This window comes from Suillus paluster (genome assembly GCF_016628075.1).
Source record: "Suillus paluster strain FC165 chromosome Unknown EDB91scaffold_28, whole genome shotgun sequence".
NCBI classification, from domain to species: domain Eukaryota; kingdom Fungi; phylum Basidiomycota; class Agaricomycetes; order Boletales; family Suillaceae; genus Suillus; species Suillus paluster.
In genome coordinates, this window is record NW_024537588.1 from 330,699 (window position 1) to 353,831 (window position 23,133).

General features: G+C 44.1%; 4 protein-coding genes across 4 annotated transcripts; 3 read left to right on the plus strand and 1 right to left on the minus strand.

Moving 5' to 3' along the window:
- Positions 1–252: 252 nt before the first annotated feature.
- On the minus strand, positions 253–4,747 carry EDB91DRAFT_1082403 (uncharacterized protein; the record flags this gene model as incomplete). Its single annotated transcript, XM_041315488.1, has 18 exons — positions 253–494; positions 544–1,260; positions 1,308–1,439; positions 1,489–1,671; positions 1,722–1,946; positions 2,028–2,116; positions 2,172–2,317; positions 2,374–2,536; positions 2,611–2,712; positions 2,746–2,927; positions 2,987–3,130; positions 3,375–3,517; positions 3,567–3,672; positions 3,714–3,845; positions 4,142–4,216; positions 4,294–4,365; positions 4,418–4,511; positions 4,632–4,747. The coding sequence occupies 18 exons, from the start codon at positions 4,745–4,747 to the stop codon at positions 253–255; spliced, it is 3,063 nt and encodes a 1,020-aa protein (XP_041176885.1).
- A 3,684-nt stretch (positions 4,748–8,431) lies between these two features.
- Positions 8,432–12,364, plus strand: EDB91DRAFT_1082404 (uncharacterized protein; the record flags this gene model as incomplete). Its single annotated transcript, XM_041315489.1, is given in 12 exon segments — positions 8,432–8,506; positions 8,763–8,963; positions 9,009–9,142; positions 9,202–9,617; positions 10,165–10,498; positions 10,550–10,678; positions 10,730–10,845; positions 10,909–11,079; positions 11,132–11,402; positions 11,552–11,639; positions 11,683–12,099; positions 12,119–12,364. 12 exon segments carry the CDS (start codon positions 8,432–8,434, stop codon positions 12,362–12,364), a joined length of 2,598 nt encoding a protein of 865 aa, XP_041176886.1.
- A 4,725-nt stretch (positions 12,365–17,089) lies between these two features.
- Positions 17,090–18,971, plus strand: EDB91DRAFT_1248823 (uncharacterized protein; the record flags this gene model as incomplete). Its single annotated transcript, XM_041322982.1, has 6 exons — positions 17,090–17,499; positions 17,548–17,576; positions 17,693–18,354; positions 18,390–18,466; positions 18,540–18,765; positions 18,813–18,971. 6 exons carry the CDS (start codon positions 17,090–17,092, stop codon positions 18,969–18,971), a joined length of 1,563 nt encoding a protein of 520 aa, XP_041176887.1.
- A 2,410-nt stretch (positions 18,972–21,381) lies between these two features.
- Positions 21,382–22,947, plus strand: EDB91DRAFT_386942 (uncharacterized protein). Its single transcript, XM_041327078.1, has 8 exons — positions 21,382–21,585; positions 21,638–21,714; positions 21,767–21,821; positions 21,888–21,977; positions 22,032–22,142; positions 22,213–22,253; positions 22,310–22,335; positions 22,399–22,947. The coding sequence occupies exons 1-8, from the start codon at positions 21,519–21,521 to the stop codon at positions 22,547–22,549; spliced, it is 618 nt and encodes a 205-aa protein (XP_041176888.1). The 5' UTR covers positions 21,382–21,518; the 3' UTR covers positions 22,550–22,947.
- Positions 22,948–23,133: the final 186 nt, after the last annotated feature.

A 23,133-nucleotide genomic window follows, 5' to 3' on the forward strand; every position in this document is an offset into this window, starting at 1 on the left:
TGGACAAGTTTACAGAGATTACCCTCCAAACCAATATCAATATGGATACAGACCGGCCGGGTAGGGTCTACATCCTACAGAGAAATATTGGCCAGCCTACAGAGCTTTGGACTTTGACCGGCCGGGTAGAGTCTATGTCCCACAACAAAATACTGGCCGGCCCAGAGCTTTAGACACTGCCCAGCCAGGTGGAACCTATGTCCTACAGAGCAATATTGGCCATCATTACTCAGTAAGGTAAAGTTTATTGTACTACAACTTATGATCCTTGAACTTGTCCTCTGCATCCTCTGCAAACATTTGCCACAACAGCACCTGTCTGTGGCCATAGGCTTGATGACCAGACTTCATAGCCTCCATGGACTGCCAAAGCCATTGGCTCTTCTGATGATGAAACCAACTTATGGTCCACCGCATTTCATGTCTTGTTAATGTCAGCTCTTCTTCCCACCTCCTCCACCTCGCCTTTGCTTTTAGCCAGTTAACCCTATAGACTGACAGAATACTGTTAGTTTAATTTTTTGGATAGACAAGAGCCCTCACATTCGTCCATCCAAGCATGTTGTTGACTCTTATGAGCACTGTCAACCCTCCAAAACCATGCCAGCTTGTCAGACCCTTGTCCAAATCTATTCTCTTCAATGACATCCTTGTTGACAGTAAGTTGTTCTGGCAATATTTCTTGATAAATATTTACCAGATTGTGTTGATCCATGCCAAGCCTTTCCATCGCAGATCTCACCCTTTGATAGCTTCTGACCAACTTCTCGATTTTGAGGCTGCACCTTTGAACATCCTGCTTTGACCTTGTGCCAGTCCAAACAGAATCTGCACTTTGAAAGTATTGACGATATATGACAGCCTTCTGGCCAAGAGCCAATCGGATCTTTTCCAGACAATCATTAGCTTGACCTTTTCTCAAGGCTAATTCTTCTTCCTGCAGTTTGGCTAGACCAAGCACATTAGCACATTCATGAGTCAATGATGACAGCATCCAGATGACCATATCTTCTGCCAGAATTTCTTTATCAATCAATTCTGAATCGTCTTCATCTGAAACCTCCCAAGCTTGTTCATCAGCTTCTGCCATGCAAAATCGAGGGTCATCAACATGGACTGTACCCCAATCCAATTCTACTCCCTCCATCATTTGATCTGCAATCTCATGAAATTTGGTAATTCGGACAGCTAGTTTCAGCCGTTTCTCTTGAAGAGCAGCCTTCTGAGTGGCAGTGGCATCATGTGGGAGCCGACGAACATCTGAACGTAATCCATCCCTGATTTATGATTATTTAATTTTACTTTACCAAATATGAAGACAATGTACTGGGAGTCTTCTAGATTAATACCTTGAATGATCCAAAGAATAGATCCAGGCCTTTCTATATCTGAAGTCTCTGATTCTGTTAATGTTAATTGGATCTCGGCCATTGTAGGGGCTTGAGAATTGGATTAGTCATATGTTTTGATGAAAAAAAGGGGATTTACCTTTGTCAATCTTCAATTGATAAATATCAAGATGATCTCCCCACAGTTCCATTGCCATCTTCTCATCATTTTCCCATATAGCAATTTTTTCAGGGTCCAAAGTATGTGTAAGCTCGTCAAAAGGAAGCTTGGTATCATTGATACCCTTGACAGCCCGTTTATGTTTTTTTAAGAGCATCCTAACTGACAGAAATATTTAATTATGTATATGTGATATTAAAAGGGTTACTCACCAATTCCAACCATTTTTTTCCAGTTCGAGTCCCTCATGTGATCATCTAATATTTCTTGTTGATGATATTGACTCATTGAATGTGCAGTGGGTGATATTTTGTTGAAAGGTGCCCAAAGAGTCTCCATAATTTCTCCATCAACTTGTCCCGCTCCTTCAATGAAGTTAAGACTAAATCTTGCAAAGCAGGGAAGTTTGTGGGCGCTGAGATGGAATTTACCAACACCTGTCAGAATCCGACTTTTTTCAGGGAGTGATAATCCTGGGGAGTTGTTGATACAATCTTTGAAATGTATACACCACTGACACCCTATATCATAGATGATCAAGGAGGTTTCAATATTATCGGAATGATAATTTATAGCATTGCAGATTGAGTAGTCGACATTCATATGACTAGAAATGTGCATGAACTTAGGAATATACTTGTTAAACAAAATATAGAACCTACTGTTCACCCTTCTGAAAATCCACCACAGTGTGAGGAACAAAGCATCCATGATGTGCACAAGCAATCACAGCCACTCCGGTTGCACGAAGATTACTCCAATTTGTGTTTGCTGCATTAACAGCACGGTGATTGCTGCAAGAGGACCGCTGGTATATATCTGGTCAAAAGGTGCAGACAAATTAAAACCCCTACTTGAATGTACCTCCTTGGTCTCCTTGGCTGAAGATAAATGAGCCTGGTAATCAGCGTCTGTTACCATATACCCTAGGCCATCCGATAGAGTGACATCAAGGTGTGGTTGTTTCATATTGATGTGTTGAGCGGTGAAGTTGCCATCCACTACATATCTCTGCATAACTAGCCAGCTGTTTAGAAAAATGTCAACTGTACTGCATAAATATTGAGATATGAACGACTGGTTGGCTGGCCTTGGGGGTACATTATAGGCAGCCAATATCGGCCAGACCATATAGTGTGCATGTAGAAGGCATCCGGCCAGTATTCACCAGACACCAGCCTTATGATACAAATCCAAGACGACCTATGATGCCCAAAACATAATTATATTGCTTACCTTTCATAATGGTCCTGCCAGTCAACTGGCATATTGATTCCAGGCTGTGGACAGGCTGCACAAAACAGAGCCAGATCACCAGTCCCTGGGTTTACCTCAGTATCATGCCCGAAACCAAATTGTTTCCGATTCATTAAATCCCTCCATTGTTGAGACGCCCTCATCAATTCACAGTAACGATCCTGCCAATTGAATGGTTCAGTAAATTAAAATAGACACCATTGTAGACACAATAACTGACTGGGACAGAGTCTGGGAAAGCATTGTTTGTAAGCCTACGAAGCTTTTGAAAGAAGCTCATAGCAGACTGTCTTGCATTCAAGGGCATCAATGAGAAAATGGTCCAGGATATCAAAGGTGAAGGCGGTTCGAGGACTGAGATGTACTGGCAGGAAACAATCATGCTTTGAGCAAATGTAGATGCTGTTGATGGACTGAGGATCCAGGGCAATGACACCACTGTACGTTGTGGATAAATACTCCTGTGGAATGTATAATAATCAAGGGAGTGGTTGTCGAAGTTGGTTCAGTGAATGTATTAACTCCAGGATTATTTTCGGTCCAGTCTACACACTCATGGACATCTTCCCAATCATGCATGGCTTCTTGAGACCACGGACATGGCTGACCTCCATGACCCATATACCAGATATACCCAAGCTCTGAGAGCGATAAGTCCTTGAAGAACTTTCCATTCTATTGTTGTAGCTTATGAAATGGTAATGATTGGTGGGCTTTGAGGACACATGTTCAGCACCATCCATGCTCACCACTGCAAGTCAAGCAACAGAAGAATCCTTCTGTGCTTTGGCAAGACTCACAGGTTCCTCCATTGATGATACTTTTGGACTCCAGGATGATGTCCAAGTATAGTTGACAGAAGATAAGATAATCTTCAATGAAGTTATTCTGAGTCTTTGTTTCAACCTAGTGAGCAGTGTCATTTCTCTCTTGTTGGATGGACGTACTTTTGTTTGTCGTCTGACAAATTTCAAACTAAAATCTCCCTCAAGCTCTCTGTCCAAGTCTTCTGGAACTCCTCCCAGTTCTTGAAGATTGAATTTTGTTCTTTTCTGTGGACTACAGGATGCTGATGTCTCCTGTTGTGAAATGTCATAGGAACTATCAGCACAGGCCTCAACCCAGATAGGCTTCCTCTTTTTTCCTTCTTTTTTTTGTGAGTCACATAAACAACATCCGGGTCCTTTCTTTGGGATAGTTGGCCTCTTTCTTTGTAGGAGAAAGACCTAGACTTGAGACAAGTTTTTCTCTTAGATGACATGAATGATAGAAAAATTGGGAAAAATCCTCAAAGTTCACTAGGTAGACAAAACTAGCCTAACCAGCCAAGGGACCGCTAAAATAGTGACTAATTTGACCTTAATCTTTTATTTACCCCCTGACCCATTCCTTCCAGATTATCCTCTCCCACAACTTTGTGCCTCAATCTTTTCTTTGGCTGCTTGACCCCCTTATCAGTTCCCAATAAAGCAAAAATTCTGTCTGAAGTGGAAATGCAGGCCTGGGAACCCCTACCCTATCTTGTACCTTATCCTTCATGAAATGAGCAATGTCATAATGTTCCCCTGTATTCCAGTGATGGACTGAGTGCTGCAGAACCTTCATATCAAGATAAGCTACTGTTGTAAGTGAAGAAATAATAAACTCTCACCCTGCCAGCAATATAGGTCATTGTCCCAGGGGAATAAACCAATTCGGCTTCCAGGTCTTCAATAGATAATATGGCATCATGCTCAATACCCAAACTAACCAGCATGTCATAGTGGGATGGAGCCCCACCAGGGTCCCGATGACTCAAAGTCATCCGGTTTGAAATGACTTCCAATTCTGAAAAAATGGAGGGCCACTGAGAAACTGAAACTGACTTTTTAGACTGCTGAGTTTTACTTAACACCTTTGAGATTGAGTCATAGCCTGCCTGAAATAGCTTGGGTGCTATGGTTGCGGTTATGGCATTCCAGAAATATTCCAAGTTTGACATGTCCGCTAGCCAATTTTGGACTGAGTCAGAGGAGTATGATGCCGATGTCACCAATGGATCCACAAGCCTCTGATTCATTTAATCACAATCAGATTCTCAATAAATCCTCAAATGTAAATTATGTTTTACCTCATGTTGTTGCATGAAATAAGCAGGGGACACAGTGACTCATCCTGCCCCAAATATCCCCCCTCCCTCTGGTACAAGGAAGCCATGGGAACGCCAGGATGGTTTTTGGTTAGCATCTGATCCATTGGGAATTGTTCCAAGGAGAAGGTCTCGAAGTCCCAAGGTAGTATTATTAATAAAATTCTGTTACATTAATTAGCTCCAATGATCTATATCTTGGGGCTAGAATCTTACAATACGGCAAGGAGACAAAATGTCAGGGAGGAACCAGACCAAAATCTTTCTGTGGCAGTCCACAATTGTAGCCGGCTCATCAATTTTTCCTATCTTGGTTATGCCAAAATATTTTTGAAGCTTCGCATGTTGCTCTGATCCTTTTGTCTGAACAGGGGAACATTTGACCATATCAGCATACCGATCTACATCCCACAGAACAGTGTCTATTTTCACACACTTAAGTTTTTTTTTTCTCTCAAGTGATTACATACAAGGGTTCGAGATCGCATGGGCAATAGTGAGGGCAGTGCGCTCAATTTCATAGTCTGAAATTGAGGATGTTGGTCGGTCATAATCGGTCCTTGGCTCACTTGACCTGCAGGATTTTAGCCGTAAGTGGAGCCTCAACCTAGACTAATAAGTAAGAGTGTCAAAATAATGGAATAAGTACCCATCTAGTCTTCTGCAAGAGATGAGACTGAAGAACACCATCCTTGATAACTGGTGGTGCAGAGGGATCCAATTTCATGATTTCATCTATTTTAGAAGTGAGTAACTGATGCAATTTCAATGACTCAATGTTCATTGTGTTTGACATGGCAACAGGATGGTAGATGATTGGATCAAGCAGTTTCTCGGCTCAAACCTTTAAATTTTCACTTGATCCGAACTGTCATGTGACACAGGATTTTACTTATTTGGAGGAGATCTAAGATACAGCTTACATAATTTAATTTGCTCCCCATCCTATTTGATATAGTTCAAATTTCCGTCATAGATGCATATGGCGGCTCAAACAAGAGAAATGTTAGATTTTGCTCATGTACGCTCATACTACCCTTATATTATCATCTTGGCAACATGGGATTTTGCAAGATCAGTTGTGATGTGAAACTTGCGGCAATCCGACTCTATGAACAGAACCTTCTAAGCCTTCGTGATATCCTAGATTGCTGCGGATTTTCCAGATGCACTTGGTTTCAGATTTTGAAGCTCTGGCATGAAACCAGTGATGTCATGGACCATCAGCCTAACACAGCAATGTGTGGTCGTCTGTGTGCTCTTGATCATGAAGATATTGATTGCCTGCTTCGCCTTGTAAGGCAGAATCCTGACTATTTTTTGGATGAGCTCATGCACCTCCTCATGACAAACCAATTCATATCTGTCCATTTCACGACAATCTTCCACAAGCTCAAACGTGCTGATGTGAGCTACAAGAAACTCAAGTGCATTGCCAATGAACACAATGAGACTCTCCGTGCTGCGTTCATCACATGCATGGCTCAGTATGATCCATCAGAGTTGGGATTTATTGACGAGACATCAAAAGATGAGCGGACACCTGGTAGACATCCATGTAGTAGGGATCATCAGTCACAGGTTTTAGTTCCATGCTTTCGCTTTTTGGACATGGTCAGAGGTGGTGTAAGGATCTTTATGGGCTGGGACTGCTCAAGCTCGTCATCTTCGCTGTTGTCATCAGAGTCAGGTTCCTCTTCCTCTGAAAGTTCTTTCATTCGAATATCATCCTCATTGGACCCATTGGAATCAAGGTCACTGTCATGCTCTAGCAGGCTCTTTTGTTTTTTGGAGGCAGGAATAGTCATAAATGGCATGATGATAATGAATTACAGGGGACACGAGTGTACAATGAGCAAAATTTCACTAAGTCTAACATTTCCTAATTGAACGAAAATTTCACGCCAGTGCCATCCTTTATGCAAAGAGCTGTAATAGTACTGGGCTTAGCGACATAAGGATATTCATGCCAGTGTATTCACTGTACACAGCGCAGCACTAGCTCACCAAAGTTCAATTCACACAATCACATGACTTTTTCAGCCAGCAAAAATTTAACTAAAGGAAACATCCATTTGTGCCAAACAAGGAAAATTCTAGTTTAAGACAGTTTGAGTTGACTACAAAATTTACAAGAAATCAAAGGGGAGATGCAAAACTTGAATGAGGGGGCCCTCCTCACCCAAGTCTTGGTTCCAATAGAGAAGTAGGTAATAAAAAATAATGTAAGGTAACTACAAAGATGTTCTGCATTTGAAATGTTAGATGGTGAATGAGATGAGGTGAAACACTTAGCTTAAAAATGCGGTGGAATCACTGGATCATCTGCAGGGAGTGAATCAGTCAGAAAATTGTTGGAAGGAGAAGGGACTCACTCAAACTGGGGCACCAAAAGCACAATCAAATGCACCACATAAAGTTGAGCCCCCAGACCCATAGAGTTATGTCTAGAAAAAAAAACATCAGTTATTATGAGACAAAGATCAACCACTCACCATCATAGACGGCGTCAGAGAGACACCATAAGAATAAGAGAAAAATCTAAAGACAAAGACCATCAGTAATAGGAAAGAGAGATCAGTCACTCACCATCAGATGGCATCAGAAGAGGCAGACAGTCAGAATAAGAAGTAAGCCTAAAGAAAAAAAGCCATCAGTATAGCAAAGAGACGCTGGTAAGGACAAATGAGAGTCTAAAACAACAAGGTTAGCATATGGGGATGGTCAAAGGATTTACTTACTTGCACTACATGTATCCAAAGTTCTGAAAAGGCAAAGTCAGTAAGTAAAAGAGTGAAGGAAAGCCACTTACTGTATTCAGAGATGACTTTGAGAGAGAACCTTTGGGTCCTTGCAGGGCTGCAGCCCCTGCAAGGATCCAAAGATAACCTTCAAGTCGCAGTCAATAGATAGAACAATGATAGAACAAGGAGAGAACAAGGAGAGGATTGTGATAGACGTTGTGGACAGAAAGTTGAACCGTGGGAAGTTGAACTTGGCTGTGATAAACGTGTCACTTTGCAACTGTTTGTTCCACAACAAATTGAGACTCAGTGTGCCACACATTCATATTTGTTATTGTTTGGCCATTGTTCAGAACGTGTCCACAATCTCTAAGTCCACACAAACACACCCTTCCTGTCTATTCTTTCAAATCCAGCTTTCCTATTTCCATTGTCCTTTTCCCCACACCTCTTATTCACTTTTGACATGTCCATGGTCCAAACGAAACAAACAGCGTGCAAGGCCACTGGCGGATCAGCAGGGCAGGTGAAGTTGTTGATAGGTGGAGATGGAAATAGTTTGGCTGTTGGGCATCAGGATGCCGTAGAAGTTTGTGAAGGCTTTCAGCACAATGATGTGAGTGTTATTTATATCTTTATGGAACATTTAACTTATCCTATCAGTTCTGCATTATTTGCAGGGACAGTTCTGTAGATGACAAGTTCCTGCTCTTGTGTGACAAATGTCCATGCGTCGTCTGCACTCACTGTGTCATGATTCCCCTGGTGTTCGCACAGGTGGTCTGTGTGCCCCATGTCACCTTTCATTGTATCTGCTGTCATGTTACAGGACAGCGCCAAGGCTGGCAATGCATTGGTGCCTTATTTTGTGAGTTCTGAAGTCTTTTTTTATTTATGTATATACTGACTATCATACAAAGGGATTCTATAGGAACACCAAGCTGGTACTGGACTTGTTCCTCCCCATCCTGCGCTGCCCTCAAGATGAACATCACATCACAGCTCTCTTCCGACACCCTCCTCTTCATTCATCTCACCCTGGTCGACTACTGATACCAACAGGTAGCTCATTCGAACTCACGCATCAATTTTTGTTGCCCTACTTTCCTCATGCTGGCATGCAGTACCACAAGGTAACTTTCAATATCGGCACCGCCTCCAAGGTCAGGACATACCAAGATAGCATGGTGGCCCTGGTGGGCAAACTATCTAGTACTGCATGGAGCCGCGTGGTCTTCGGTATATCTAACCATACTGACAACTCGTCTGGAGACCCATTTGTAGGGTATGAAAGAAAGACTTATGTTGCGACTCTGGTTCATGATGTACGTGTTTTTGTTTTCATCTTTGCATTTCTCATTTGGTTATAGTTTTTGGCCATCATTCTTGGACCATGGCAGGTTCTCATTGATAAGGTGCCGGAGTCATTCCTTTGGCTCTTTTCTTGTGGGGCGCTGGTCAACAATCTGGAATCCTTCGCAAATTTGCGTGTTTCGGTTGCACAGTAAGTACTTCAGCTCATTTCTTGCTCAGGACTAACACTACTTTTTTTAATTAAAATAGTCATGGCATTTCGGCCGCCATAGCATTCAATGCTATCGGTTTTCAACCGAGTTTCTCCACGCATCTCCTGCTTGCTTTCTGCAAGCTCATCCTCATCCAGCATCTCTCCATTCAACAAGCATTCCCTGACATGCTTGGCCAATCCTACAAACTCGGCCGTCATTCAGACATTTTTTTGTTGTTGAAGCATGACATCAACTCTGTTGACGTTTTCAGATACTGCTGGACTCATTCTCACCTCCACCCCTGGGGCAACTTCCTGCCACTGCAGTGCCCTGACTGTGGTCTGGTAGACGCTTGGACCTCTGCTAATCACCAGAAGGAATATTCATTTGAGTGCAAGGGTGAAAATTGCAGGAGGGGTTTTGTGTTTAGCCCTCCAGCAAACTCAAGGGTGCTTGTACCAGGCAAAACTCGTATTTCCAGTTGGATTGAGATCTGCTTGTGACTGCCACTTACTTTTTACCATTGATCTTAGCAGTTTTGTAGTTAGTAGAAAATCTACTTAGAATCATGATTTCCGCTCTTGCTTGCCTGTAGCGCTTTGATAGAAGGCTTGTCCGTATATAGCAAATATTACAGGTCAAACACAATCACATGACCATGTTGGTTTGCGGCCGTCCACATCATACACTACCTGTCTGTCTACCTACTAAATCTCAATCCTTGACATTTGTATACACTCCAGATTATGTCTTCCCAATGGATTCTGAAGTTCAAATCTATTCTTGATCAGCATGAGCAGGAATTCCGGTCCAACAAAGATTCTCCAACACATTGTTCTCGTGTGGTAAAAAGTCAAAAATGCTATCCGTAAAGCTCATGGGGATCATCCTGGAGTGACCTTGCCTAGTTCTTTGAAAAAGGTACTTAATAAGTTCTGGATAATTAAGTTCTTCAATATTTATTTTTATGTACAGGCTATTTGAATGTATTACTACGAGATTATCAACTGAGACTCAGACTCTGAGAAGTCAGATAAAGAAGCTGAGCCAGATGTGGAGGATGACCATGTTGTGACGTCGGAGGAAAGAGAAGCAGCTGCACGTCCGAAAACTGCACTATTCTACAAGAAAGAATGCAATGAGTGGGATGTCGCCCAGAAGTTGTTCAAGGAAGAGATCAATGACTATGACAAGGCCGAGAGGGCGAGGAAAGGATTGGGTGAGTCCATCAAGCATAGGATGGGACATGCCAGAGAGTGGTTTAGGAAGATGATGGCTGAGCAAGAGAAAGAGGTTAAAGATGCAATGGAGAAATGGAACAAAGAGGGTGCGCCTGAGGATATTCAGGCTGTGTAAGTGGTCGGTCATATAGGATGTTCAATTTAAGCTGATTTAATTCAAAGCTATCGGAAGAATAATCTCAAGACAAAGCTTGAAGATTTTTCGGAGGAACTACGCTGTACCATGGGTTGCCGAGTTGTAATGCTAGTCAGTCACAAGAAGAAGGCCCATAAGTCCTTGGCTGTTACCTTGTCAGTTTTGGTATTACCTATATCATTTGCCAGACTAATAGTAACATTTAGGCATGAATCCAAACCGCAGAGTAGCAAGAAAAGTTTTTCTGTCAACTCTGACAGTATCAAGGAGTGGTCTTCAACAGGTTTTGATTTCTTTGCAGAATGGTCCAAGGCTGAATTCTGTACATTTTATATTCTACTTGTCGTATTTGGTATAGACTCATGTTTTTTCATTAATAAAACAGATCCTACAGCTCAAGATCTCGAAGAATTAGAGATAGATGATTCAGACACCAGTGCAGCTGAACCAGAACTTATATTGGACGAAGAAGGATATGCAAAGCTCCCTTCTCGTGAGGGTGTGGCTCTCAGGGGACAACAGTATTTGATTAGAAACATTTTCCTTGCTTCGTATAGTAAGTTTGAAGCTTTAATTAGCTTACACTTGATTGATTTGTTGGTCTATAGAGGCCTTCACGCAGAGTAATAAACCTGTGCCTTGGCGGCAGATTGTCAATAACTGTGCTCACTATCTGGACCCTACCTGTGTTCCTGAGACATTGGTGGTGAGAGACCCTTTGCACATGAGGTCAGAGGATGTAAATTCTCTCTGGCACCATTGGGAGAGATGTAGTATTGCAAGCAAGAAGCTGGTCATTTTCATAAATGCAAAGAAGGGTGATAAGAGGATGGACAGAGCTGAGAAAGAAGAGGGAAAGAAGAGAAAAAGATGGACTACGTAGAAATTTCGGACGAAGAAGAGTTGGGCTTGGCTAGCTCACATTCTGCAAAGGGTAGGAATGTGTCGGCCGGTGCCGGTGACACCCCTGCCTCTATCCTCTTCAATAAGGTCTATGATGAACGTTGGGTGTTTTTATGAGGCTTCAGCATGGATGACAACTACCTTGAATTGGTGGACACCACTTATGATTTGGCGCATGCCACTAAGGATTCATCAAAATCCTCTAAACAGATGGTGAGTAACTTGAATTTTTGATTGGATACTCACCATTCTAAAGATTCAATTAAAGGACCATGGTGACTTGCCCTCTTGGGCTAAATGGTCTTGGAAGCATCGTTATCTTCCAAAGGACATTCATGAATCTCGGATGATGCTGAAAGCCACCCTAACCAAACTTGGGAAGGCCAATATCTCGAATGCAACATCGGCTGTCTCTGTGGTGTTAGGATTGGGTATGCTCTTCAGGGAGTGTGGTCGTGTGATTGAGTATGAGGAAGATGAGGCTTCTTCAGATACCCCTGCCTACCTTGCTAACTCCATCTTGGATGTCTCAGTCGTACCTCTCCTGAGGGAGGCAGTACCTGATGTCTTGGCCTCTGTAGTTGCCATCATTGAGTTGGATATGAGGGACAAGTTGGAGGTTCAGGACATAGAGATGGAGCAGGAGGAGGAGGAGAAGGAAGCTGAAGTCAAGGTGGAGGAGGACAAGGGAGGAGGAGGTAGAGGAGGCGGAGGAGGACAAGGAGGAGGAGGAGGACAAGGAGGAGGAGGCAGAGGAGGAGGATGAGAAGGAGGAGGAGGAGGAGGAGGAGGAGGAGGAGGCAGTGGTGGTTGAAGTGAAGCAGACTAGGAGGAAGAGATCTGGAACCCAAATCCCCTCTCGAAACTCCAAAAGGGCTAAGACTGAGCCTAAGGTTTCTTCAATCAAGTTCAAGAAGCCAGTCAAGGCTGAAATTTGACATTCTACAAGGGAAAGGCAACCTACCAAGAAAAATGCGAAATTTCTAGATAATGTGTAGTATGCTTAGTTCTTCTTAGTTAGTCAAAATACCACTTGTGACTTTACTGTAATATAAGAAAAATATCACCAGCCTGCAGAGATTATCATCATGTAGGACCTTGGCTGGCCAATACAGAATTATCACAACTGCCTGTGGCTGGTGGGAGTATACCTACCATAGGCTATGGCCAGCCAACATACATTTATTACCATGGTTGTGGCCGGTGGGGGTATACCTACTATAGGGTATGGCCAGCCAGTACACATTTATCCCCACAGTATTGGCCAAAGAACACCTCTCCATGCAAGCCTCCAAATTTACCTTAAGCTTAAAATTAACCAAAGTAAACTCCATTAATGCTGTTGTCAAGTCGAAATGACCTGTTGTGGTGTGCCCTCCAGTAGACATTGTGTGATGAGCGAAAGAAAACAATTGAGTTGACCACTGTTAAGTTTATGAGCTTAGATCTACATTTGTACAACTACAATGGCCAATACTGAGTTCTTGATTTTCATCTGGCCGGCTGTACACTACAAGGGTATGCCCAGAATGGCCAATACTGAGTTGATACCTTTACCCCCGGCCGGATGTACCCAACAGGGGTACAACCACAACGGCCAATACACTGTTCTCAATTTTACATCCGGCCAGCTGTGACCTACAGGGGTACAACCACAACGGCTGACATTGAGTTGATGCCTTTACATCCGGCTGGCTGTACCCTACAGGGGTACATCCCCAATGGCCAATACTGAGGTATCTATTATATAGTGGACTATATGGGTTCAGCCTGCATGTGTTCTACATAGTCATGACATTAACTAGTATATCTTATTATATAGTGGACTTAGATATAGGCTTCTCTACAGGGGTACATCCACAACGGCCAAGTTGATACCTTTACATCTGGCCAGCTGTACCCTACAGGGGTACATCCCCAAAGGCCAATACTGAGGTATCTATTATATATAGTGGACTATATAGGTTCGGCCTGCATGTGTTCTACATGGCCTTGGCTTTTACAATGTGCTAACCTATCTATTACATATAGTGGACAATACAGATTCGGCCAGCATGTGTTCTACATGGACCAGCTGAGGACAGGCTGGCCATGATTCTATGAGGTTTTTGCATGTCCAGAGCCATGGTTCTACATATATAAATTACTGAAGTATGTGCCTCACAGGCTGTCATGAGAGCATGAGTGAGGATACGAAGCTGCTGGCCATGCATGGGTGAAAGGGGATGGTTGACAGTGCCATACTCTGCAAAAATAGCTTCCCAGTGGTAAATGCTAGTGCGAGAGACTCCCAGAGCATTGTGAATATCCTTGATGTCCCAGTCTGTGTTCCAGAGATTTGGTGCACATTCTTTAAGATCAGTGCTGATTTTGCAATTGCCCATGGCTAGGATATGATGTTATCATGAGGAACAACGAGAGCAAGGTATATTTTCTAATCTGATTTGGAATTAGTGCCTCCAACAAAAAAAAGACTAATCTCATTATACATACTTGGTAACAGGTGTAATTCAGTTTTTGCCAGCAACTTGCAAGGCTTCCCCAGCAGACTGTCCATGGAATCATCATGATTTTAGGCTACAGAGCCTGAGTCTTCATCAGATGATTCACTCAGTGGGTCTTTTGGAGAGTATGAGTTGGCTGATTCTGAATCTCACTTGTGAATGTTGAAGTTGATCATTTGCCTCAGACAATTTTTGGTGCACTTCTCCTGGCAGCAGCAGAGTGAGGAGTATAGGAGAATTGCTTTGAATCACAGTATCATCACATGAGTAAGGGACATGGCTTCAGTTGATGATTTGATGGATGTCAGGATGCTAGAGATGTTGTACTCCCAGCTGCATCCTGAAGAATGGTGTGAGGATCATCCTCACTGTAGGCCTGTATCCCCAATTATTCCCATACTTGTCTGATGACTCCTGTTCACACTCTGAGGTACTCTGGATACCTTGTAGACAGTTGCACTTGCACCTGTGTGCTTCTGTTAAGGTCGTGCTCAAGGGAGAGGTTACTCAAAGGGCTTCGGCTTCAGCTTGTGCACTGCGCCCCTTACCCAAGTACGTGCCCTTTAATTTCCAGGGGACAGAGGGGAAGTCCGACGGAAGTCTGGGGAGTTCTGGAGGACAAACATCGGTGGAGTTCAGCGGAACTCCGGAAGACTATGTGGGGATGGAGTAAGGCTACTACGGAAGTCCAGAGTAGAAACAGAACAGAGGTTAGACTACCCTAAGGTAGAGCCAGAGAAGTAGTCCTAAGGTTTAACCCCTAAGACTCGGAGGTGGACAAGAGGTGAGACTCAAGTCCGGAGATTGCAGGAATGAGCAGAACTAAGATGATATTCGAACTGAGGAGTTCCAGAGTATTACAGGAGTTTATATACTGTAGGTATCATGTAAGTAAATCAGTCAGCAAAGGTAAGGGCTATGTACAAAGCATGTGGAAAGTCTATTAGTAAGTGTAACAGATCAAAGCAGTGAAGTTGGAAATGAAGTAAGAATGGACAGATCAGTAAGCATAGTGGAAAAGGACATAACCAGTAACCGGAGCAATAGCTATTCTAAAAGGAGTTAGGGGTGAGTGTGGAGATGAAGGCAGAGTGCCAGGCAGATCAACAGGACAGAGAACCGGACTTTAATGGAGTAGATCCAGAATTCCAGATCCGGAGGTATGGGATATGACACATGTACACATCCCATTACAAGAGCCTGGTTTGTCCTACCATGTCCATCCATTGTCTGTCTATCCCCATTGGTGTGTTATTAGCTTGCTTTTGTTTATCTTGACCACCTGCAGGTCCTTTACATATGCATTCCCATATATGAGGCCAGTAAAAGCTCCTTACATACTATCCCACAACACTCTTACTTGTGTGTTCCAGTACCGCCTATGACATTCTGATATGCTACAGACTATGATATAATATAGACCTATCACAGACTTACTATTCCTTACTTCTCTACATCCCTTCTGTCCAAGTCGGTGTCCAGAGTCACTATCATTAGCTACATCATTCTTTATCTTGCACAATTGATTCCTGTTCTGCCTATCTTGCGTGAGTGACCACAAACCTTGGTGCATTTAAACTAGTGATAGTTCATATAGCCTTTACCTTGTTCCGAGTCCCAGAACAAATCCTGATGAACCTTGCATAGACCCACATACCTTGCTGAAACCCATTACCTTGTCATACCCACTACCTGTTACCTCATACCATGCTACACACACTCCACATCAGATCTGCACCGCACCCCTGTCTTATTGCACCACAGAACATGCCCACATCTTCACCCACATCTTCACCCACAACCCATCCGCAATCCTCGCCTTGCACACAACTCCACTGCAAGTATCCACATCATTTGGAAGTCTATTCACTCATATCCTCCTTCACACAAACATGTGGAAGATTATCTCTCAGTAGCAACCCCCTTGGAACGACTAGAAATACTTGCTCTCATAGGAATATCATACTAGCTCTCTAGTACCTACTCAGGATTTCTTTCTCACAATGGAGATCTATGACAGATTTTCATTTATACCTTGACATCTGCATCAAACAGTTCTTCTGGGCATTTGTATTATATTGTATGCTGATTAACAACAGGAAATCAACCAACCATGATTGTATGATGGGGGTCATCACTGATTGAGAAGGTGTTGTTTATTGTCCTAGTCACTTGTCATGTCACAATTACAGTATGTCCTTGCACTGTCAATTGTAGTCATTATTAATTCCACTTGGCTTCTACCTGCAATATCCCATCCATATCCATATAGGAGTCTCATGCTCATTCAGCTTCAGAATTGACTCTACAGCAAGTTTATTAACCTGACAACTGCAAGATCCCCCTACAGGTTTAGCTAATCCCCATGGTGTAGTGCCAGACAAATTACCGAGGGCAGCAAAAATATTGCCCATTAATGGGCGCTGTGACCTTGGGACCATAATGGTGGGTGCATACCAATGTGGACTGGCAGTAACTGTGATGGAAATGAGAGGGTGTAGATTGGGAGTGTCAGAGGCTGAATAATTAAAAAGAAAAATAAACATACCTGTGCTACCTGCTGTTGTTGCTGTTGCTGTTGCTAATATTGTTTACAGGCTGGTGGCAATGGAAATGAGGGATGGATTGGGAGGTCAGAGGCAGGATAAATTTTATAAATAATAACAGTAGTACCTTGATAATAGACTGTGCTGCTGCTGCTGTTCATTGGTGGATGGTCCAGTCTAGAGGTGTGTTAATACATTGATGAGCTGCAGTGATGTTGAACATTAACTGTAGTGACAATTAATGGGTTTCCATTGGACTTAAAGAAATTGTGGTTGGTGTAGTTGGATTTCAAGAGACAAAGTAAAGTTGGCATGACTCGAAATGTAGCTGCGTATTCAGATATTTGGTTGTATTTACTTCTAACCTAATTTAGTAGTGATTCTGACTGACTTCTAACATTATATTACAGTGGCTCAAAAAAGTGTCTGAATGTTTATGCATTTTCAAGTAATTGGATAATAGCAAGCCAGCACCAAACTATAGTGGGACTCAAAGCAAATTTTGACGCCCGGCTAAATCATTCTACTCCCAGTTAAAGTGTCAGGAAAGTTGAAGGAACACAGCCTGCATGGCACCGCAATTGGAAGTCAGGCTTTCGGAGTTTCAAACTCCATGCCTGCACTTCGCCAACGTGCTCGCCATTCAGCATGGCTTAGAGCCAATGCCAACGCTCAAGGATTGTACTCAAGGGCAATGAATCCTCCGGCCTCCTCCTCGCAAGGACAATCTGACTCAAACTCTCAAGGCGTACCCAAACTCACAATCCAGTGGGAAAGAGATCATGCTCTCATTACAATCCTCATCAATCATCTGACTACTCACCCGCCTGATTGTCACATCCTGTTCTATTCCGATGGGAAGAAAGCAATGCCTTCTGTTGATGATGCCCCCTCAGGCAAGGACAAGAACGAAATACATGGTTTTATTGCCAAGCTCATCTTTGCGACCCACACCAAATACAAGGCCACATACCATCAAGATCCGAAGAAGTTCTGCATGTCAGTCACAAACCACATCACATCGTAAGTCTCCTTCTTTTGTTCTTATGTGCACTGATAAAATTTGAAAAGTCTCAGAAATAAATATAGAAAATGCAAGGGTAGGTTCAATGCGACTGGTGCTGGTGTGGTGCCGCTTGATGAGACTACCTCAAAAAACTTACTGGATGAGTCGTTCGTACTGATTTCATGCTTCTCGGCTGATTTAACTTTGTAGATGAAGTCACCGCCAAACTGCCATGGTATACTGATCTCGATAGCATCTGGCACTCAATCCCGTCGTTTGCAACTAAATCACATTCGTCCAGGCCAGGGGTTGATCACGCAGGTGATTTGTATGCGCTTGTGCAACCGCATGGCAGCCCTGGCAGAGCTGGTCCCTCAACAAATTTTGATGGTGCCACTCAGGCTGGTGCTCCGCCGCAGCTCCCTCCATATGCTCAGCCATCCCACAGCACATTCTCCCCCCAACTGCAGCCCCCCCATCAGCCATCCCATAGCGCATTCACCCTCCAACCTGAACGCCCCAACTTCACTCAGCCCCCCAACCTTATACTCCCTCCCAATGCTGTTCCTGGCGGTGGCGATACCCACAACTTGAACGATCCTCTGATTGATCTGCATCTTCTGCATGCCGCTCCTCCCCCCCCTGATAACAACATCAATAATGACGCAGACATGGACCATTACATGCACGATCCTGATGACGACACTGACAACCTATATCTCAGTGGTCCTTTGTCCACCCCCCTTGGGGATGTGCTGCGCCACTTGGAGGATGACTCCATGACCCTTGACAGTCCTGCTAGAGCTGCCGGGAACAAGCGTCAACGAGCATCACCTTCTCCTCCTCCCGACCCTCCTAACCCTCTTGCTGAGGTGCCGGAGAAATCACTGACGTCCTTCTATGACAGCCGTGCAGCATTTGGAGCACAGTGACCCTCCAGTCATGGGGGGTGGCACAGAAAAACACCATCTATCGTGTCATCAGGTATATCCCGCAGCATGTCAACCCCTTCTTCAACAACTCACAACACGTCCTCATCATCCAACTGTTTAATCAGTCCCACTCCTCAGACATCATTGCCGACCAGTGTGGGAGGCTCAAAGAAGAAGAAAGCCAAGTTGGATATTCAGGAACGGGTTGACAAGGTAACTGACGAGATCAAGAGTATCCAGTCTGATGCTGTGTCACACCACGACTCCAAGCACCAACGCTTCCTTGCAAACTTGACGCAAAGTCCGACCATCATCGTGATGCAAGGAAATACGAGTGGCTTCGTGACACATGTGCACATGAGTCCTCACAAGCCACCGTCAATCATCAATGCGAGCAGGAGAGTAAGGATGCCGAAATCCATCTTCATGAGACGGATATTCGAGTGCATGAGGCACATTCCTTAGTCCTCGACAAGGAAGCAGAAAACTTACGCCTCAAGATCCAGTTCCACCATCTGATGCAGGGTAGCAAACCTCCCGCCTCAGATGGGGACTGAGTTGTTGCTGTTGTTCGTTGTCGTCGTCACCGCCGTCATCATTGTCATCATCATCATCATTGTCATCATTGTCATCATTGTCATTGTCATTGTCGTTGTCATCATGTCCCACTGTCATCACTGATGCTTTTTTTTCGCTGCTGTTGTTTGTTTTACCATCATTGTCATATCTCATTTTATTCCACTGCTGTTCTGCATTTGTTTGATGGTACATATGTTACATATGTTGTACAAGTACTTTACTGGTAGTACACATATTCTTGATCAATGTGAGCTTTCTTGGCCTTCATCCTTGCCTGCGCTGTGCCCTTGAATGAGGACTGTCAAAGAGTTGATCCATCAGCTTTGCATGAGTAGCCTGGCCTGGAGTTCCCTTGTATGACCTATCACCAACTGTTTCATCACCATCTGCATCTTCATGCTCTTGAGGTATGAAGTCTTCACCCTCTACATGAGCCCACTTCAGAGAACTCTCGTATAATCCATCCTGCTGGAGATGATGGGTTTCAAAGCAGATGATCATGTTGTGCAGGATAATACAACACTTAATCCACTGCACAGCAAACTCCAGGTCTTTCTCCAACTGAATATTGAAGTGAAGCTCTCGGAGAGACTGGAACCGTCTCTTCAAAACAGAAAATGTGTGTTCAACACACACACGGACCTAAATAAATTTGAATTCACTGAAAAACCACCCAAGTAAAAATCATACTTTAGAAAGGTGATAGTTGAATGTTTTCTGGTTCTTCATCAACCGTCCATTGCGGGGCTTCTTGAAAGGGGCTATACACCATGGCTCCAATGGATATGCACTGTCTGCCCAAACCCAGTGACCATCTGGTAGAAGATCGGCGTGCTCTGCATAGAGGCGGGTGGATCGAAAAGCAAAGGCATCATGGACACTCACAGGTTGACCAAGAGAATAGTCAACAATCAGGAGGTTGTGGGGCAGAATGACAGCCTAGAATTAAATCAATTTTTTTATTGATGATAATAGAGAAAAACACATTACCTGACAACCAAGGGAATACTTGGATTTCCTGTCATAAAACACCTCACCATAAAAGCCAGGTTTGGCATAAAGGTCCATAGTTGAACCATCAACGGCTAGAAAGCCACCACTCCACTCTGGACAGGTTCGAGACTCAGCAAATGCCTGAGCCAAGTGAGCATTGTCAGAGTCAGCTGCTGGGAACCTGATAAACTGATCATGCACATCAAATACTGCAATCATGACACAATGAGAGCAATTGACCACCGACCTGACACTCACACCTGCCCATTGAGCAACATCCTCGAGAGTAATGGCATTCCCATAGTGGCCTGCACAATTGAGAAAAATCACAAGCTGGATGGAGACAGGAAGCTGAGGATTGTTGGACTGGTTCTGGAAGATAGGGTGATCAGAGATCTGATCAAGTATATCATCAAAGATCTCTGGGTTGACGTGAAGTTTCTGCCGAAACAAATGAGGGTGGTGTTCTTCATGATGAACCGGCATATGAAGCTGAGGTGCTCGTGGAGGTGGCTCGTCTGGCTTGTGGAGCACACGTGCCCTCTTGACTTCATCACGAAGTGCAGTGATAGTGTCTTGGAGCCTATCGTAATGTGCAGCAACATCGGTGCCAGATTCATCACTGGAGGAAGAATGAGAAGTCGTATTGCTGGAAAGAGGGGACAATGGGGACAGCGGAGATGGGGGGGATGGTGAGCTAAAAGGCATATTGATATCTTCATCATAGTCTGAATCTGTGTCCCAGTCCATAGTAGTATCAGACTCAGAGTCTGACCAGTCATCCAAGAGTGCATTCTGGTATTGCAATTTGACTAGTGATAAAGTAGCTTTATCAATAGCATTGAGGAGGTCTTCACGTAGGGCTGGACGAGGCATGATCACAGTGACGAGGATTCAAGGGGTATTTTCTTATCAGCTGCCCAATCTCCAACTGATTCGGCGGAAGTTGAATCTGAGTTTTAATCTCCGCTGCCATCAGCGTTGCTGATGTCGTCAACCTCCAGCAACCTCGTTGATGACAACCATTGACTGCATCCTGCTAGCAGCACTGCCAGGTGCATCATTTGGACCCCTACCAACAACATCATGATGGGTTATGCTAAGGTAAATGGCTGGTATGTACTATCCACTCTCATAGCGGCACTCACTGACATCACACCAGGGCTTCCACCATCGAAAAGCACTGGCGGCACACTTTCTGGTGCCAGGAGAATGCTCTTGATGAGTTATAGCTAGTTTAATCCCCCCCACCCCTCTCGCTTGTCATTTGAATAGCTATTTTTTTGTATATGTATTCTACATCCATCGAAATTTCACAAGTATGATTTCAAAGTCCGCTGTGATGCTGCTGTGTTGCCGTGTCTCTCGCCGAGTTTGTTAAAGGTTTAGCAAGTTTGTTTGAGGCTTTAGCGAAAGTTTAGCGAGTTTCATGAAGCTTTAGCCGGGCATCAAAATTTGCTTTGAGTCCCACTATTTACCGCAACTTGTAATTAATTGATGTATCATTATCACAGTATGGCCTGACATAGTGTATGCACATCATTGCTGAGCGCTGCGCTCTCACAGCTTTCGGCATAATATCAGTCACTTGCTCCGAATGTATATCTCCTTTCTCCGTGACATACGCGCATTCCTGATCACATTCATCCAGCCTTTTTCGTCCTCCGGACATATGCGCTCTGGAACAACGATAGATATGTGCTTGCAGTCATGTTGACTGGCTTTCTTGTGAGTTCCATGCCCTCACTCCACCCAAGCTCGTGATAGATGTACCAGTCAGGCTGTCCTCGTAGCATCCATCATTACTTCCTTTTCCGCTAATGCCACCACCCCATGTATGCACTGTCTCCTCCCCGTTGGCGTTCCAACGCCATTCACACTTTCACTTTCCACTTTCACAGTTCCGACAAGCACGATCCTGAACATCACAGGTTGCTCGAGCAGTGCCGACCTCTTCATCCCGTGTATTATATTGTTTGCGTTTGAACTTGGTGTGTCGTGTGGAGCAGACATACACAGACGCACGCTGACAGACGCTCTCCCAGGACTCCTCTCCCTTACGCTCATACGTGCCATACAGAGCTGGCGGTCGGTCAACGGCCCTATATACGCCATCCTGGTGAAGCATAATATATTCTACTATGCATGCGGTCTGTGTGAGTTAGGACATGCATCTATCGTCAGGAAGTTTCCTGTGCTCATCGAAGATGGTTCTTGTTCGGAAAGTTTTCTCGGCCTTGGACGTCCTTACGTTGCTGCTCCTCGATGTGCGTGAACCACTCATGCCCTGTATTACTGAGGAATTGATATTTCGCACACCCAGTACCAGTACCATGTCATGTTTCGAGAGTAAGTGCGCACTCCTAAAATCCTTCTGCACATTCCTACTCAAAACACATCCGCCAAATACAGTTTCCAGTTTATCATCTTGGCGATTCTTGCCTTGCGCATGCATCTCCAGCTCTGGCAGATCAACGAGCATGCACACGGCCCTGACACCCTCATGTCAGATTTCATGTGTATTCCTCTGACCGACATCACATCTGCGGTCGGTACGACGTAATGCCTTGTCACATTATTCGGTGTCATTTATCAAGTGAAATTTCAACTGCGAGGTGGCAGCGAAGATGAGCTTGGTCAGATCCCGGAGTCGGTATACACAAACTTCAGGAGGAATGTTCTGCCGTGAGAGTTGGTGGGAGGTGCGTTTGGATAGAGATGGTCAGTTTAACATAGATACAGTGATCTAGCTCCCGATGTGAGCGGCGGTCGCTGAGTGGATGACGGTCAGGATTTGAGTGTGCTGTAATCATAAGCACGAAACTCGAGGGAGAAGGCTATGTATCTGATGGCTTCGTTGGCATTAACTACGCCCAGGTCCAACAGCATCCCAGCCGACAATGCATTCACTGTTTGAATAAGTGTGACGCTCAACAAGGGACGAAGAAATTCTCTGATGCAAACAAGAACCTTTCGGAAGAAAACGTGACATGGAAAAGCAATGCTTGATAACTTAGATGAGTGAGGCTCTGTAGTTTAGGTCCTAGGATGTTGCGATTCGTGATAGAGTTACCACGTAAGTAACAGCCTGGGCACCAAATATTTGGGTGTTCCCGTGCACGAGCTGCGATCAAAAACGAGCAGAGT

Excerpts from the sequence above, each read along its gene's own strand:
- EDB91DRAFT_386942 (XM_041327078.1), top strand. The coding sequence starts at position 21,519 with ATGCACATCATTGCTGAGCGCTGCGCTCTCACAGCTTTCGGCATAATA. Across the intron at positions 21,715-21,766 it reads TCATGTTGACTGGCTTTCTT|GCTGTCCTCGTAGCATCCAT; the intron begins GTGAGTTCCATG and ends TGTACCAGTCAG. Across the intron at positions 22,143-22,212 it reads CTACTATGCATGCGGTCTGT|TTTTCTCGGCCTTGGACGTC; the intron begins GTGAGTTAGGAC and ends TTGTTCGGAAAG.